At 46.1% G+C, this 16,332-nt stretch overlaps 1 protein-coding gene across 30 annotated transcripts in view; it reads right to left on the bottom strand.

Annotated features, from left to right (window-relative positions):
• The window catches only part of CELF2 (CUGBP Elav-like family member 2), a 561,934-nt gene that overhangs the window by 272,793 nt on the left and 272,809 nt on the right, over positions 1-16,332 (bottom strand). Inside the window, exon 1 of one of the 30 annotated variants that reach the window (XM_079992624.1) lies at positions 7,036-7,197. The exons of the other annotated variants lie outside the window; for them this stretch is intronic. Coding sequence (XP_079848750.1) covers positions 7,036-7,043 — 8 coding nt within the window. The 5' untranslated portion in view covers positions 7,044-7,197. Of the gene's footprint in view, positions 1-7,035; positions 7,198-16,332 lie in introns of those variants that run through there. 30 annotated transcript variants of the gene reach the window in all.

The following is a 16,332-nucleotide window of genomic DNA, read 5'->3' as shown; positions in this document are numbered from 1 at the left end:
TGGTCCACCAGGTTGCCCACAGGCAAGCTGAATAAGGGCTCCCCCTTTTCCAAACAGTCGCCACAGACAACACCAGCAAAGGGGAATTATGTATGCAGCTCAGATTGCTTGCAATTACTCACAACCGTCACATTCTCCTCTCCTGCCCCCTCCTCAGAGTGTATTAAAACAGGAGGGAAAGTATTTTCACAAAGGTTAACTAGAAACATTTATGTGTCTTCTAGAGCCGTTATTGCTGTAACGTAGCTTCCCTCGCACCCCTCTTCACTCCTCCTTGTGAAAGAGGGAAAACTATTACTAATGCCACCATTATTTTGCTCTATTACTTTGCTATGGCGCGCTGCAAAGAAAGCAATTTTAAAGAACACGCGCCACACTTATCATAATCAGGCTTTCCTTATAGCATTTTCCAACAAGGCGGAACTCTCTCGGGAGTTGCGAGGGGAGAAATAAGAAGCTCCGTTATGGCTTCGGCTCCCGGGGCTGAGTGGAAGCGTCTGGAGTCGACGCCGGTCTCTCCACCAATTGGCCAATGAGAGAATCACGGGGGGCTTGGGCCCTGCGCTTGGTTGCCACGAATCAAGCATCTCGCTTTGGAGAAGAGGGCAGAGTCATCAGTAGCTATCAGTCATGCTAGCTAAATGGAACATCACTGCTCAGAGGCAGTATACCTCGGACTGCCGGAGGACAAACAAAAGGGGGTGGCTGATGTCTCTGTGTTTGCAGAGTCAGGTGGATAATGCAGATGGAGAAAAATAAACACATCACTGAGGAAAACTGAATAAAAGCAGCACATAATGCAAGGAGACATGGGTGGCACTGTGAGTTAAACCACAGAGCCTAGGACCTGCCGATCAGAAGGTCGGCGGTTCAAATCCCCGTGACGGGGTGAGCTCCCGTTGCTTGGTCCCTGCTCCTGCCAACCTAGCAGTTGGAAAGCACCTCAAAGTGCAACTAGATAAATAGGCCCCGCTCTGGCGGGAAGGTAAACGGCATTTCCGTGCGCTGCTCTGGTTCACCAGAAGCGGCTTAGTCATGCTGGCCACATGACCCGGAAGCTTTATGCCAGCTCCCTTGGCTAATAAAGCGAGATGAGCACCGGAACCCCAGAGTCTGCCAGGACTGGACCTAATGGTCAGGGGTCCCTTTACCTTTAATGCAAGAAGAAACAAACAGAGGGGGTTTGTCTTATTTTCAGGCCTTGCTCGTGGCAGGAAGGTATCCAAAAATGAGACATACCAGGGCAGGGGGGAACTCTCTCAGAACTACACAGGCAATCAGAGCACATGTTACCTCACCAAGGATCATACCGTTCTGGGCGGGTGCTAGGAGGCACATCCACACACTATCTCTTGGTTGGTTGACTAAACAGAATTAACCCTTGGGTTGCTAACTGAATGATCCCTGCTGCTGCATTTCCAACACTCTGCTTCTAGGCTGGCCACCCACCGGAAAAGGAATAATACACTAAGCAGACACTTAGCTTGCTGCAACGACGTCCTTCCCATCTGCCAGGCACATTTGGGGGAAATACTGTGCATGTGAAGCTCTGAAGCTTGGTTCAAATACGTGGTGCCCATTCAAAAAGAAAGAAAGGAAAGAAACCCCCCATGAGAGAACTAGGAACCTGCTCCATCAAACCAAAGAGCCATCAGTGCTGTGCTGCAAAACCAGTGGCCCTCCAGATGTCATTGGAGGGCCTCAGGTTAACCATCCATGCAACCCTTGCTAGCTAGGGGTGATGGGAGTTGTGGTTCAACAACATCTGGAGACCCACAGGTTGAGATAGGTTGCTCTAGATGTTGTGTCTATTCTGCCCCAGCTTACCCCACCTCCATATTCTTCACTTCCTTTGTTGTTCCCATCCCAGGCTGTCTTATAGCTCCATAGGTGGGGAACTTGAGATCTTCCAGATGTTGCTGATTTCCAGCTCCCATCACCCTAACCATTGGTCATGCTGACTGGGGCAGACAAGAGTAGGAATTCAGCAACATCTCGAAGGGTGCAGGTCCCACCATCTGTGACTAGTATTTCCACGAGTTCCCATCTTGATTCTTCAAGGGAGCCAGTAGTTGAGGCCCATGATTTCCAGATGCTGTTGTGTCCAGCTACTGACAGTCACAGATATGTTGTCTTTGAACATGGAGGTTCCATCGCGGCTCTTAGTCAGCATCTCCACTATGCCTGAAGAAGCCACAGAGAAGAATGGAAGTACAGTGGTACCTCGGGTTACATATGCTTCAGGTTACAGACTCCGCTAACCCAGAAATAGTACCTCGGGTTAAGAACTTTGTTTCAGGATGAGAACAGAAATCATGCTCCGGCGGTGCGGCGGCAGCAGGAGGCCCCATTAGCTAAAGTGGTGCTTCAGGTTAAGAACAGTTTCAGGTTAAGAATGGACCTCCAGAATGAATTAAGTTCTTAACCCGAGGTACCATTATATAAGCAGACAGATTCATTATTGGGAGGAAGAAGAAGAAGAAGAAGAAGAAGAAGAAGAAGAAGAAGAAGAAGAAGAAGAAGAAGAAGAAAAAGAAGAAAATAATCCAGCGGATGCTGGAACTGCTGCAACACAAACCCTGGAGGGACCCGAAAGAGAGCAGGTGGCCAGGCGTGAGGCAGATGTTACTTGTGGATGGCCGGCAAAGGCTGACATTTGGGCTGGGTTGTCTCAAGAGGATGCAGAGAAGTATTTGGGAGTGGGAGAAAAACAAAGCTCCGTTGTAAAGGAAAGAAGGGGGGGAAATCATTTCAGGGTGAAAGTGCTGACTGTTCCGACTTCCCTCCATCCTAGTACGGAGGAGAAAAACGCCGTTTGCAGCAGATGTTTCCACTTGGATTTGTAAGAGTTTCACCCAAGCTTTGGCCACATCACGAGCGAGATTGTGCAAGCTCAAACCACAGAGCCCTTTTCAGAGGAAGAAGCACAAATGGGCCAGTGTGTGCATGGATGCAACATCAGGCCACGTGATTGGAAGACAGGATGAAACATCTTGATTGGCTAGCTCAAAAACCTGCGCCAAGCGTCTTCAAATCAAGCAGCTGAACCTGAGGACGTGGAGAGTGCAGTTCTCATGGCCCAGGACCTATGCTCTTTCGTGCATCATCCAGATTAGAAAGGATCTGCTGGATCAGAGTGAAAGTTTGTCTAGGCCAGCTTCCTATTTCCTACAGTAGCCCCCTCTGGGAAGCCCCCAAGCAGGGCATAACCACAATAGCCCGTTTCTATCCTTGTTCACCACTGCCCTCAGCATATTCATATTCCACTTATTCGTTGCCCCAAAAAGAGGAAACACAACTACACACACAAAAGAGTAAAGATTCGCTTAAAATTTGCACATGCTAATTTATATGTATAGTGGTACCTTGTTTTGTGAGCGGGATCCATTCTGGAGCCGCGGTTGCTAGCCGAAAAGGACGCAGGGCAAAGCGCCGCATCTGCACATGCGCATGGAGCGGTTTGCGCGAAGTGCATGCGCGAAGTGCGATTTAGCTCTTCTGCACATGCGGCAAACCTGGAAGTACCCGTTCCAGTACTTCCAGGTTTGCAATGGACGTTCGCCAGAATGGACGCTAGATGAGGCGGACATTTGTGGAGGTATTACTGTACAGCTGTAAATTTTTTACAAATAATTACTACAAACTCAGCACAGCTCTCTGTTGTGGCGAAGGCTGTGACAAGATCTGCTCACTGCTCTGCTCACTGCTTATGTGTAACTTCAAGGCCATCTCTGCTCTCCTTTCTGATGGTTCTTATCTTTAAACTTGTTTTGGACAGCACTGACCTTCACATGGGATTCCTTCAAATAAAGGGAAGTCCTCTGTGTGGAAACGGGTCACATGACCACCCTGATGAACCTGCTCCTGAATATTTAGAGGCTCTATTTAGTGATCAGGATTAATGCAATCTTTGCAAAAAAAACAACACCAAAAACCCAACAAGGTTCCAGATACCTTTCTAGCCCCAAATGACAGTGAGCCAGGGACGTAAGACAAAAAAAAAAGGAAAGGAAAGGAAAGGAAAGATTCTGCAAGCCTGCTCTGCCTCATATTGGAACCAATAACCATGCAGCTATTCCAGGAAAAGTGTGCTGTGGTTTTGAGATGGGTGTTTCACAAGTGTTCCACCGTTTTGCTAAACGTGACAACTCATAACAAGATGTTATCTAGTTCTGACAAAAGAGGCAGTTTAAGGACCTTCCTCTCCCCACCCAAACAGCATTGGGTGCTTCCATCAAGGGAAACAACCTCTCCCCCCTTAAAGGCACAAAAAGTCTTCTCAGTGACTTGAAACCCGTTGGTTTCAAATTTGGGCACCTTCAGGGTTTCAACCTTCCCATCTTCTTCCCAAAGAGTGTGTGGCTCAGTAGGCAAGAGCACCAGACTGTCAATCTCAGGGTTGTGTGTTCGAGTCCCATGTTGGGCAAAACATCTCTGGACTGCAGGCGGTTGGACTAGATGACCCTCATGGTCCCTTCCAACTGGTTCTAAGGGGTGTGATGCGTCCAGATTATGAATGAAACTGTGTGCATTTCAGAACGCACAACTTGGGAGCGCTAGAAAGTTGACAGAGAAACAAACAAACCTGAAATCCCTATCACTTTTTTTTAAAAGGCTGATAAAGCAACTCTCAGCGAAATCCGTCAGCTTGTTCTGAGAAGCTGCGCCCACAAGTAAGTCAGTTACAGCTGTAATTAAGTTACAGTAGCTAGATTAGCTCTTACAGAGTTAACACATGGTTGGGTGGGGGAGAAATTGTGCCAACCCCATGCATTTGAGCTTCTCATTTCTACTATCTTGCAAAAGTGACTCGAGTCCAGCTCTGGAGACCTAATAGTTTTCAGAGTTGTGGCGCTGGGTATTTCTAACCCACCCACCTTGAATTTCATAAACTAGAAGTATAGGTATGTTTCTGAGTTACTGTCAAAGAGGTGAAGGTGAGGCCGTCCTCCCTAAAGGGCCTTCTCGGTAGTGGCACCCAGCCTGTGGAACACCCTCCCATCAGATGTCAAGGAAATAAACAACTATCTGACTTTTAGAAGACATCTGAAGGCAGCCCTGTTTAGGGAAGTTTTTAATGTCTGATGTTTTATTGTGCTTTTAATATTCTATTGGGAGCTGCCCAGAGTGGCTGGGGAAACCCATCCAGATGGGTGGGATATAAGTAATAAATTATTATTATTATTACTACTACTACTACCACTACTAAAGAGCCAGAAGAAGCTGCACAAGGCAGAACTGCGAGTTCATCTGAGGCCACATCTGCACTGTGCACTTAGAGCACTATGCTGCCATTTTAAACAGCCGTGGATTCCTCCAAGGAATCCTGGGAGCTGTAGTTTAAATGTGCTAAGACCCCTCTTCCCCTCACTGAGGTACAAATCTCAGAGTAGTTTCACAATCAATGCCACTTAACAGGGAACTCTGGGAATTGTAGCTCAGGAAAAGGAACAGGGAGTCACCTAGCAACTCTAAGTACCTTTAATAAACTACAGCTCCCAGAATTCTTTGGGGGAAAGCCACTGCTGTTTAAAGTTGGGCATCATAGTGCTTCAAATGTATGATGCGAATATGACCCAAGCTTGCGTGGACAGAGTGGACCTTCATCCTGAAGTTCTGAGTTCAGATCCTCGACTCCAGCAGACACCAAGGAGATTGGATGCAGAGCTGAGAAAAGCCAACCTCAAGGGCACCTATTTTAAAGTAATGTAGCTGCTGCAAATACTGTGAGGCAGGAGTGGACAGAGTTCAGGCTTGCAGGATATGCTTTAGTTTTTGCTAGATCCACCAACTTTTGCAGCCAGGTGCAAAATTCATACATATAGAATTAAACAGTTCTGAGACCAGGACATTTGAGTCCCAGAACTGAATGGTGCTTACAGACCTTCCTCACAAAAATCTACTCCTGGTTACTCAAGCTTTCTTCAGTTCAGAAGCATAATTTAGGGTGGCGGAGGCAGAAGGTTGTGTGAATTGCGCTGCTTCAATTGTTCAAGAACCAAGAGTCAGAAATCCTTGACTATCCACTGGAAATCTCCCGTAGATCCCGATCTACCCACTGAAGGCAAAGAGTTCTTTAACAACAACAACAACAACAGTTATTATTTAGAGCACATTGTCAACGTGTATTTTACACACAAACAACAAGACTGGTCCCTGCCCTCAGGAGCTCACAGGAAAGGAAACGGTAAGGAAGTGGAGAGATAAAACAAAATGGCCACAGATCAATTTGGACTGGTGAGAAGGATCCCTTCCTGACTGAAAACATGGCAATCACCCAGATCCCAAGCAAAATCCTGAAATTTTCACAGTCGAAAAATGTTATTTGGGGACGCAACACTAGGATATACAGAATCCCACCTGTGGTTTCTTCTCCCTCCTGTTAGCAGGGTCCAAGCGGGGGGGGGGGTCACTGTAGGTCCAGCAGTGATAGGACACAGCTCCCCAAAGCCCCAGTTAGCAGGGCTGAAGATCAGAGAGGATATGAATGATAGTCCAGAAACATCTGGAAGACTGCAGGTCCCCTCCTGCTCTGAATCTTATTTTTCCTGAAACAAGTGTTCTGAATACTTGGAAAACTTTCCTCACCCAAAGAGGACACGTTAAAAAACACACAGAGAGAAAAGTACAAGCCTCTAACAAACCACAAAGAGAGGCACTGTGGGGGTTTATTGAAAAAGAAAGCAAAAGATGTCCAAGCAAGCCGTTCACCTGGGCTTTGTGTAGATAAAAACCCTCTTCTCTGTGGCTATTTCAAACTCTCCCTGTGGATTGTGTAAGGGCACAAGGCCTTTCCTGTTCAAGCGAACCCCTTGGTCTCCCTCGTACGCAGCCCTGTTCCCTCGCTGTCCTCATTCCCTAACAATAGCCAAGTTTTCAAAAGGAACATTTTTTAATTTTATTTCTGCAAAGCGCCACCTGCCCTCGATTCCCCCAGAAAGGTCATCCAGGCATCTTAACATCGTTCAGGTCCTACGGTTTAACCTTCTTTCAGGACAAGGTAGAGGAAGAAAAAAACCATTTTAAAAAGAATACCTCAACATGGCTCCATGCAGATCTTCACCAGTTCCTGCTTCTCAACTGGTCGAGCAGTTTTTGCACCAGAGACCTCGAGCCTTCGCTCTGCAGCTTCCTTTGTGGTTTGGCAATATGCGAAGACATCCGTTCGCCAGCAAAACTTCCCCCACCACTCTCTCTCTCTCTCTCTCTCTCTCTCTCTCTCTCTCTCACACACACACACACACACACACACATTTCTGCACCAAGCAAAGGCCTTGGCGTTTCAGCACTCTAGAAACACTTTTAAGAGCAGAGGGGAACTATCTCATAGTTTATTAGAGAGACACGCTGCAACATTTCAATTAAAAAATATATCCATTTGCTACTCCAGAAGTGTTGGGTTGAGTTTATATCAACCACAATTAGAAGAATAGAATAGACTTTATTTGCGTAGCCGACAGGCCATAGCATCAAAGGACAAACACCGACAAAAATACATTACGAATATAGTTACCATAAAATCTTATGACCTATTAAAACCCTAGGTAGAAGCTGGATTATCATTCATCCATGACCCTCTGCCCCATGGGCGGTGGCCTTTTCTCTGATAGATTGTTCCAGGTCGGTTAAGTGAAAGTGAAAAAAGGGAATAAGAATCCACAGCACGAGAGCACTCCAAAAGAAATTGCCCCTACTGTGCTGGATTGGTCAATACAACGCAAAGACTTACAAACTAAGCATGAAAGACCAAATTATTCCATGAGCTGGGCGCAGGAACTGGACCTAGCTGAGAACACCTTGATGACGAATTCCCCCAACCCCAATGACCTCGAGCACCAAAAATCAACTCAGAATCTCAGGGAAAACCAGCAAGACCCTCAGCCCACAGCGAATGCCAACAGTATAGAAGAGAGGGATGACCAGTTACATGATCAAATAGATCAGATACACACAGACCTCTACAATATAAAAAACTTCCTAGCAGTAACAAATGGCCTACTCCTGACGCTTGTGGAGAATTTCAAACAAAAAGAGCCACAGATCAGACCCTGGACTCAGATGCTAGAATCCACATACAACCCAAAAAGAACTCACGCAAAAGAAAACTGGAACCCAAGACGAAGAAAACTAAAAACATCAAAAATTTTAAGCCGTCTAGAAAAACCCAACACATCAGCAAAAAACAGTGGCAGAAACTCTTCAACTTATTATCATCACCTCCTATATCTACAAAAAAAAAAAAAAATCAAAGCTCAAGGCACCAAAGAGATCGACAAGGGAGACTCGCCAAAGACCAAACCCCTCCCCATATGTGAAAATAATTCCCCAAGTACATTTAAAGAAATAAGCCCCCCCCCACGGCCGTTCTCCCCCTATATTCGCCCAGCCTGACAAAAGCAACCAAATTACAGCTGGATGCTCCTGTCTTGAACCCACCTAGGACCCCTGTAGCAACTGCAAACAGAAGTAAGTCGGGGATCTCCAATATAGACGGGAACCCGCGGGAACTCCAAGCCCCCAGTAGAAAGAATGGATCCTGGTCCTAAGCCCGGAAAAGATGGTATTCATGAACTATCCAAAACCACTGGGTCCTCGCACAGGGACAGACCGCGTGAGGCACCTGCTGACTATTATAAGCAACATTCTACCTGGGGCAGTTAAAGCAACCGACATAGACAGTATAGACTACCTATATCAAGATGGACATTCAGTCCGTGCCCTGATCACTTTCACAGATCATAATTGGTCAACTTCATTTTTAGAACAAGAAATCTATTTTTAAAGAAAGGAATAGATTTATTAAGAATCTTTGAAAACAGAGCTCCGCTAACCTCCCTACTGGCGGCCAAGGGGGAAGGGACAACAGGAACAGAGGAACAAAACGATAGAGTGCATATGCAACAAAACCAGCAAAACCAGAGCCTAGTACACCAGCAGGAAAACATAGCCCCTATTGGGACTCAACTTCATTTGAACGACAGAGAGGACTTTTTCTCCATAGAAGAACATGCCCTAATAAATCGGTTCTGGTCACTGCAGATGCCAGCCCAAAAGGAAATCTTGGTTAGACTGGACACCCTGAGAAGCAGACTGACCAAAAAGGAGGCCCATGTTGAGACTACGGAAGGTTCACACACACGGCCTATATCCCCCAAGTGCCTAGTGGACAAGAGGACAGTGGGAGGCGCCTTTAAATGTGTAGATTCCGAAGACCAATTGCAGCCCCCGCTGGTGTATGGTAAGGCAAAACTAAAACAGACTGTCACATCTCCGAGTACCTGGTTCAACTATCTAAAACTCTCCCCAAATGAAATAGCTACTCCCCCAAGTCCAAATCACCCCCTTAAGCCCCAAGAGTTATGGATAATCATTCCCTTATGCAGCAGATGCCTATTGACAAACTTAATGGGAGTGTTTTTTTAGATGTAAAGGGGTCACTGGACACCGTGGACCCAACAAATCTACACCATGGAGGGACAAAGAATTAAAGCTGCTGTCCTGGAACATTGCAGGATAGCGCGCTAAGAAAACAATCAACTACAATTAGATGAACACCATTTTTTATGGACGTGAAAGTCGATGGTCAATGCAAGATTTCTTCTGTTCACAGACCACCAAGTTAAGTTGTGAGTGGATGAACAGTGGAGTGAGTAGTTTGTGTGTCTCTGCGTGTTTTCCAGCTAACAGTATCAGAGAAACCCATGCTTAGGGTTGCCATATTTCAAAAAGTGAAAATCCAGACACAAAGGTTGTTGAGCAAGAAGTTTCTGAGCTATTTTTTAAAGGAAATTCACACACACAAAAATTGACACTTTCAACTTTGGGTTGCCCTACGCCTGAGTTTTCCAGGACATTTTTACTGATTTTCAGAAATTCCAGATATGTCCGGGAAATTCCAGATGTATGACAGCCCTACCCATGTTCAAGTCCCTACTCAGCCATGAAGTTCACACTCTCAAGCCTAACCTACTTCACAGGTTTTCAGGGATGAGAGACATGTTAGATTTGGTTCACATTTAAAGGTAAGCATACAAAATTTGCACTTTCTGGAGCAAAACACAAAGGGTTATGCAGTGAAACTTCAAAATCCACTCTTCTCTGAATTTTGAAATGCAGTTCTCCAGCCAAGTACTGTGTACTTTTCTTAACGAAAACACATATTCCAATGCATGCATTAGTGAAACAAGCACACAAAAATTGCATTGTATGAGGAATATACACTTTGCCCTACTGTGAATATTAGGCAGAAATTTGACTGTGTATCGATTTGAAATTTCTGTAAACCAAATGTGTGGTGGATAATGTGCAGACGTATAGTTTTCATAAGTGAGAATCGGGAAGAGTGAGTTTGTGTGTGCTTAACCCTTTCCCTGCCTCTTGATTCTCATCTGAGAATCCCCTTTGGTCATTTTAAACCAATTTTTAAACCCCTACCCTCCAGTAGTTAAGAACCCAAGACTGAAAACAAGTCTGATCTGACATGGAAGCAGGGTTGGGGAGGGAATAGACTGGCCTTATGATTTTTTTTTTAACCAGGGAGAATTGATAGGCTTGAGAAGGGTTAAGCACCCGCCTCTAAGAGTTGCTGTACTTAAGGGAAAGGAATCTTACAGCTAGGAATTGAGGAGAAATTCAGCTTGGTTCGCATTTTCTTTTCCCAGAAAAATAAGCAAGCCAAAACACAACCATCCTTCAAAATTTGCACTTTTCTGAATGTTGTGATGCAGTTCTCCAACAAAATAATGTTTACTAAAATGTGCTAAATATTGGAAACTGTGCCTAAAATGTATATATTATAGAATGTAACATTTAAAAATGCATTATGGTAGAGAAAGTTGCATACAAAAAAAAACATAGCTTAGGAGAAATGCTCATGGGTTTTCATGAAGACTTGAAAAAACGGGGGAAACTGATGGAGAAATTTGGGGAACTAAATAAGAGTTTGGGGGGGGGGGAAAGTTTATTATTTTCTTTCCATTCTTAAGTTCAGTTTTCCATGTTTAGCCACCAATTTCTTTCTTTCTTTCTTTCTTTCTTTCTTTCTTTCTTTCTTTCTTTCCTTCCTTCCTTCCTTCCTTCCTTCCTTCCTTCCTTCCTTCCTTCCTTCTCTTCAAAAAGTTCTTATGAAAATTGTTAGCACTTTCAAAAACTAAAACTGACAGATCTCTCTGTCCCTAATTACTGAACACACTGAAAAAGGCCAAAAGCTCCTCGTCTCATATTTTGTTGCTATTCATTTATTTTCCCTTTTCTTCTTCAGGAATGTAAATAGTAGAAGCTGTACACTTCCTGCCTACAGATTCTTCTAAACAAGCGTCCCCTCTGCATTTACTCAGCAAACCCAGCAGTAGCTATGCACATTTGCTGAGATAACATGCAGTTGCATCCCTTGGATCTGGGCTTTATTCCAGGGCAGATGGCATGGATATAATGAAGGCCTAAGTAGGGTTGACACCATGCAAGTTGGTGGCAGCACCATCCACTTAATTTTGCCTGTGATAGGTGGGCACAGCAGCAGCAACAGCAACAGCAACAATGCTACCTGAGCCAGGAAGCACTCCTGCCTTGCTCAGACCCCACCTGGGGGCACTGTGTCCAGTTCTGGGTGGGCACCACAATTTAAGAAGGATGCTGAGAAGCTGGAAGGTGTGCAGAGGAGGGCAACCAAGATGATCAAGGGCCTGGAAGCCATGCCTTACGAGGAACAGTTCAGGGAGCTGGCTACACTTAGCCTGGAAAAGAAGAGACTGAGAGGAGATATGATAAAGGTAAAGGTAAAGGTACCCCTGCCCGTACGGGCCAGTCTTGACAGACTCTGGGGTTGTGCACCCATCTCACTTAAGAGGCCAGGGGCCAGCGCTGTCCGGAGACACTTCCGGGTCACGTGGCCAGCGTGACATCGCTGCTCTGGCGAGCCAGAGCCGCACACAGAAACGCCGTTTACCTTCCCGCTGGTAAGCGGTCCCTATTTATCTACTTGCACCCGGAGGTGCTTTCGAACTGCTAGGTTGGCAGGCGCTGGGACCGAGCAGCGGGAGCGCACCCCGCCGCAGGGATTCGAACCGCCGACCTTTCGATCGGCAAGCCCTAGGCGCTGAGGCTTTTACCCACAGCGCCACCTGCGTTGTAGCCATCTTCAAATATCCCAAGATAGCCATCTTCAAATATCCCAAGAGCTGTCACACAGAAGATGGAGCAAACTTATTTTCTCCTGCTCTGGAGGGTAGGACTCGAACCAACGGCTCCAAGACAGGAGATTCTGACTCAACATGAGGAATAAAGCTATTTGAAAGTGAAACTGTCTCCCTCAGAAGGTTGTGGACTCTCCTTTCTTGGTGGTTTATTAGCAGAGGTTGGATGGCCATCTGTCATGGATGCTTTAGCTGAGATTCCTGCCTTGCAGGGGGTTGGGCTAGATGACCCTCGTGGTCCCTTCCAACTTTACGGTTCTAGGATTCTATGAATCATGCATATCACTATATAAAAATGTGTGTGTGTGTTAATATTCTTATAAACTTATGCTGTTGAAATATGGTTCAGCACATATACAGTCATACCTCGGGTTACAGCCGCTTCAGGTTGTGTTTTTTTGTGTTACGGACTGCTGAAACCTGGAAGTACTGAAACAGGTTACTTCCAGGTTTTGGCGGTTGCACATGCGCAGAAGCACTGAATCACAACCTGCGTGCGCACAGACGCACCACTGTGGGTTGCAAATGCTGCGGGTTGCGCACGTGCGTCCTGCACGGATCACGTTCGCAACCCGAGTGTCCACTGTAATATATAAGTTGGGCGAGGCTGGCATACCCCCCACACCCCCAATAATAATATATCTGTGCCCATGTAAGGCATCAGAGCTTCCACTTGCACAGCATTACGTCTTTTATGCCACCACCTCACCTTTGACTCGATCTAGTCCCTTTCGCCACAGCTGACATCAGAAAACCATAACCATCAATGACCTAATTGCTCATCTCGCCGTCTACCTAAGTGCACCGTGCTAATGAAAGTTACGCCTTCTAGGATTACAGGGAGAGCCAAAGTGACAAATTATTATGCCCATCTCATAAAAGAAATATTGCTGCAGAGAGAGAGAGAACAGAGAATGGTGTGCCGAAAGCCCCTCTTGGTAATGTGTAACATGCTCTAATTTTAGACGATTCCCCCAGTCACCAGAGAGTTTGCGGCATGTACAGCCAAGCCTGGCTCAATCAACTGACTCTCCCCCTCCCCTTCTCATCTCTATGGCTGCAGGTCATGTTATCTCATGAATGAACTGTTATGTAGGTCAGTCAGGAGCTGGCTCCTAATTGAATGTACGTTTCGGCATTGGCATTCATGCCCTAGATATCAACATTCTTGATAAAATGGGGAGAAAGAAGCAGCGTTCCTAAAGGGAGGGGGTTGGGGAGAGAACTGGGGGAGGGGGGCAGGCTGTGCTGCAGGGAAAGTAGAGGGGGGAGCTGGATTTATTGGGTCAATCTCAGAGTTGCTACATGTCCTGAAATTACTGGCATTGAGCGGGGTACAAACGCAGCATGCATTGGCCATGCATGCAAGGGAATCTGGAAACACAGGGCAGCGCCTTAAATGAACTCAGGCCAATACGCCATCTAGCTTGGCGTTCTTGACGCCGATTGGTAGAAACTGTTCAATGTTTCAGGCAGGGAACGTTCCAAGCCCCTAAGCTGGAGATGCCAGGGAGTGAACATGGAAGCAAATTATCTATGCCTTAGCGCACTCAACGGAGCTGACTCTCTAGTAATCAGGTTTAGTAAGCTTGATTGATGCTATCTTCTGTTTTCAATAAGAGTTTTAGGCAATGCTATCAGAATGACAACACAGCCAGGGTCAGGAAAACACAAGCACAGAACATATGCAGTGCACGAGTGCATAAAATATAAACATTGCAGTGTAGCATACAACAGTTGTGTAAAAAAAAAAAGAACAACTCAATTTACAACTCCTGCAAATTTGATAATCTATATAGCACCCAAGCTGTGCTTGATGGTTAGGGGAACCACAGGCCCAGGAGATGAATTTCCCCCCAATTCTCTTTCTGTCCCTTGGCCCGTTTCCCAGGCCACACCGCTCCTTGGTCCAGCTTTACTCCCCTAGTGCTTTTATCTGGCCAAAATACATCCTCCAAGCCACTTCCTTGCCAGGATGGAACACAGACAGGCACAAAACTGGAATCCATGTTTGCAAGAGATGTTCTCCGGTGCCTAAGTCGAACTCTAGGCACATGAATGCCTGCCTGCCTGTAATGTGTCAATTTATTGAACCGATGAACTGATCTAAGATTTATAGGGCTGTGAACAAGCAAAGGTGAGATACAAGATCGCATAACTATTGACAGGTAGGGAAATGTGGTCATGCTTATTTGGATAAGATTTTAGCTCATTGCTTTCAACAGGAGTATAGCTACAGTTTCTGTAATCTTCTTATTTGTACCCAGCAGAAGAGGGGAAACATTATCTATCTGTCCACACACACACAAACACACACATACATCTGCTCAGTATATTTAGAAACTGGATAGACCATGTGAGCTCATTCCATGAAATTACTTCAAAGTCTGGGCCTGGAACAGCAGCAGAGTGAAAGGCTGAGCTTCTGTCTCATTCTCTAGTTGCCTGAGTCACACTTGTATTTTGTATGATGTTACGGAGTCGAGCCTTTAGGGAGTGTTCCACATACAGTTTGCAAAACGCTTAACTAGCCATTTGTTGATTTAATGTCACAATCACAAGGCAGATGCGAAAGAGACAACGGCTTTTGCATTCAGTGCCAGCAGAAATGGGAGTTACAGTACCAAATGGTTCGGAGGAAGCATATTCATGCAAGACAGGCTTATCGAAAGGATTTTCACCCATGGCTTTCCAAACAGGCCCTCCAATATCAGAGGCAGCGTACCTCTGATTTCTGGATGCTTACGCTCTCTTCTCCACTCTTGGAGTACTTAAGTCCTGCTTGCAAGCTTCTTATAGCCATCTGTTATGGACTGGCTGGATGCAGAGGAGTGGGGTGAGAGGCACCAGCTGGGGAACCACCAAGGGACCCCTAGGGAAAGAAGGCTCACAGCTCATAAGATGACTTGGCTGGTAGCCAGATTCTGTGCCCAGATTTGTAGGCACAGATCATCCTCCAGAAGAAAATAGCTTACTAGGGAAATGCTGAATTTGCCCTTTCGAGCGCCTCAGGGTCAATTTTTGTTATGGTAGCCCAAATCTCAGTTGTACGGGTGTATGTATATATCTCAATTTTAACTCATGAGCTATTGCTGCAATCTGCTCCGATTGCATATTTTATCTTTATGAATGCTGTTTTTATTGTGTTATGTTATGTGAGCTGGTCTTTGACCATAATTATCTATCTAAGGCTCAGAGCCAGGAGATTGGTGGTAGGATGACGATATGTGGTCAGAGGGAGAAGAGGGAGAGGACTGGATGGAGAAGGTATCAGAAGCTGAAGAGGCAACAGGGTTTAGTGAGCAGGAAGAGTCTGTGGCAGAGAGCAGCCCGGAACCAGAGGCAGGAGAGGAGGCTGGAGAGGAAGAGGACCAAGAGACAGCAATGAGTCAGGCTGCTCAGGAAGCCAGGCTGTCACTCCCTCCTGCAGCGACCATCTCCTCTCTCCTCTGGTCTCCCAGAACCCAAAGAGATATGAAGAGGGCCAAGCAAATACAGGCAAGACAAAGGGGCCTCAGCTTGCTTGGGAATGAACCAGGGGAAGAAGGAGATTTAAGAGAACTGTGGGAAGGCAGGGACCTTCAGCCCTCGCAACTGCCTCGTTGGGGCAGGAGTTCCTGCGCTCCATAGGGCTGGCCTCCTGAGCTGCTTGTTTCTTTGAATAAAGAGCTCACTACACTGACACCGGGTGCGAGTCACTGCCGGCCTGCTCCTGGCTCCTGCCCCGATACCATCTGGTTGGCCACAGCGAGAAAAAGAGGCTGGACTATATGGGCCTTTGGCCTGACCCAGAAAGGCTCTACTTATGTTCCCAATGTATGAACAGCAGAGGGAAAGTAGTGCTGGTTTTGTTACAGAGTGGCTCCCATGCATCCCCACTCCCACCCTGCATATGTGCAGTTTTTCCAGTGTTTGGAAAACGAAGTGCCTGTATCTACATGTATAGTTTAGAAAAACACACTTGAGCCACATGATAGCTATACACCTAGGATTAAATTGGAGCTGTTTGACTGGAGTGTGTGTGCATGTGTGTGTGTGTGTGTGTGCACGTGATTGTGCTGTTGTCAAGATCTACTCCAGAGGGAAGCAAATGCATTGTGAATTAAATTACCTGCAATCCACAAGGAGCAGGCCCCATAAC

The sequence above is a fragment of the Podarcis cretensis genome, assembly GCF_951804945.1.
Source record: "Podarcis cretensis genome assembly, chromosome: 10".
Taxonomy (NCBI): domain Eukaryota; kingdom Metazoa; phylum Chordata; class Lepidosauria; order Squamata; family Lacertidae; genus Podarcis; species Podarcis cretensis.
The sequence above is the reverse complement of the archived record's forward strand: the minus strand, read 5'-3'. Positions and strand labels throughout refer to the sequence as shown.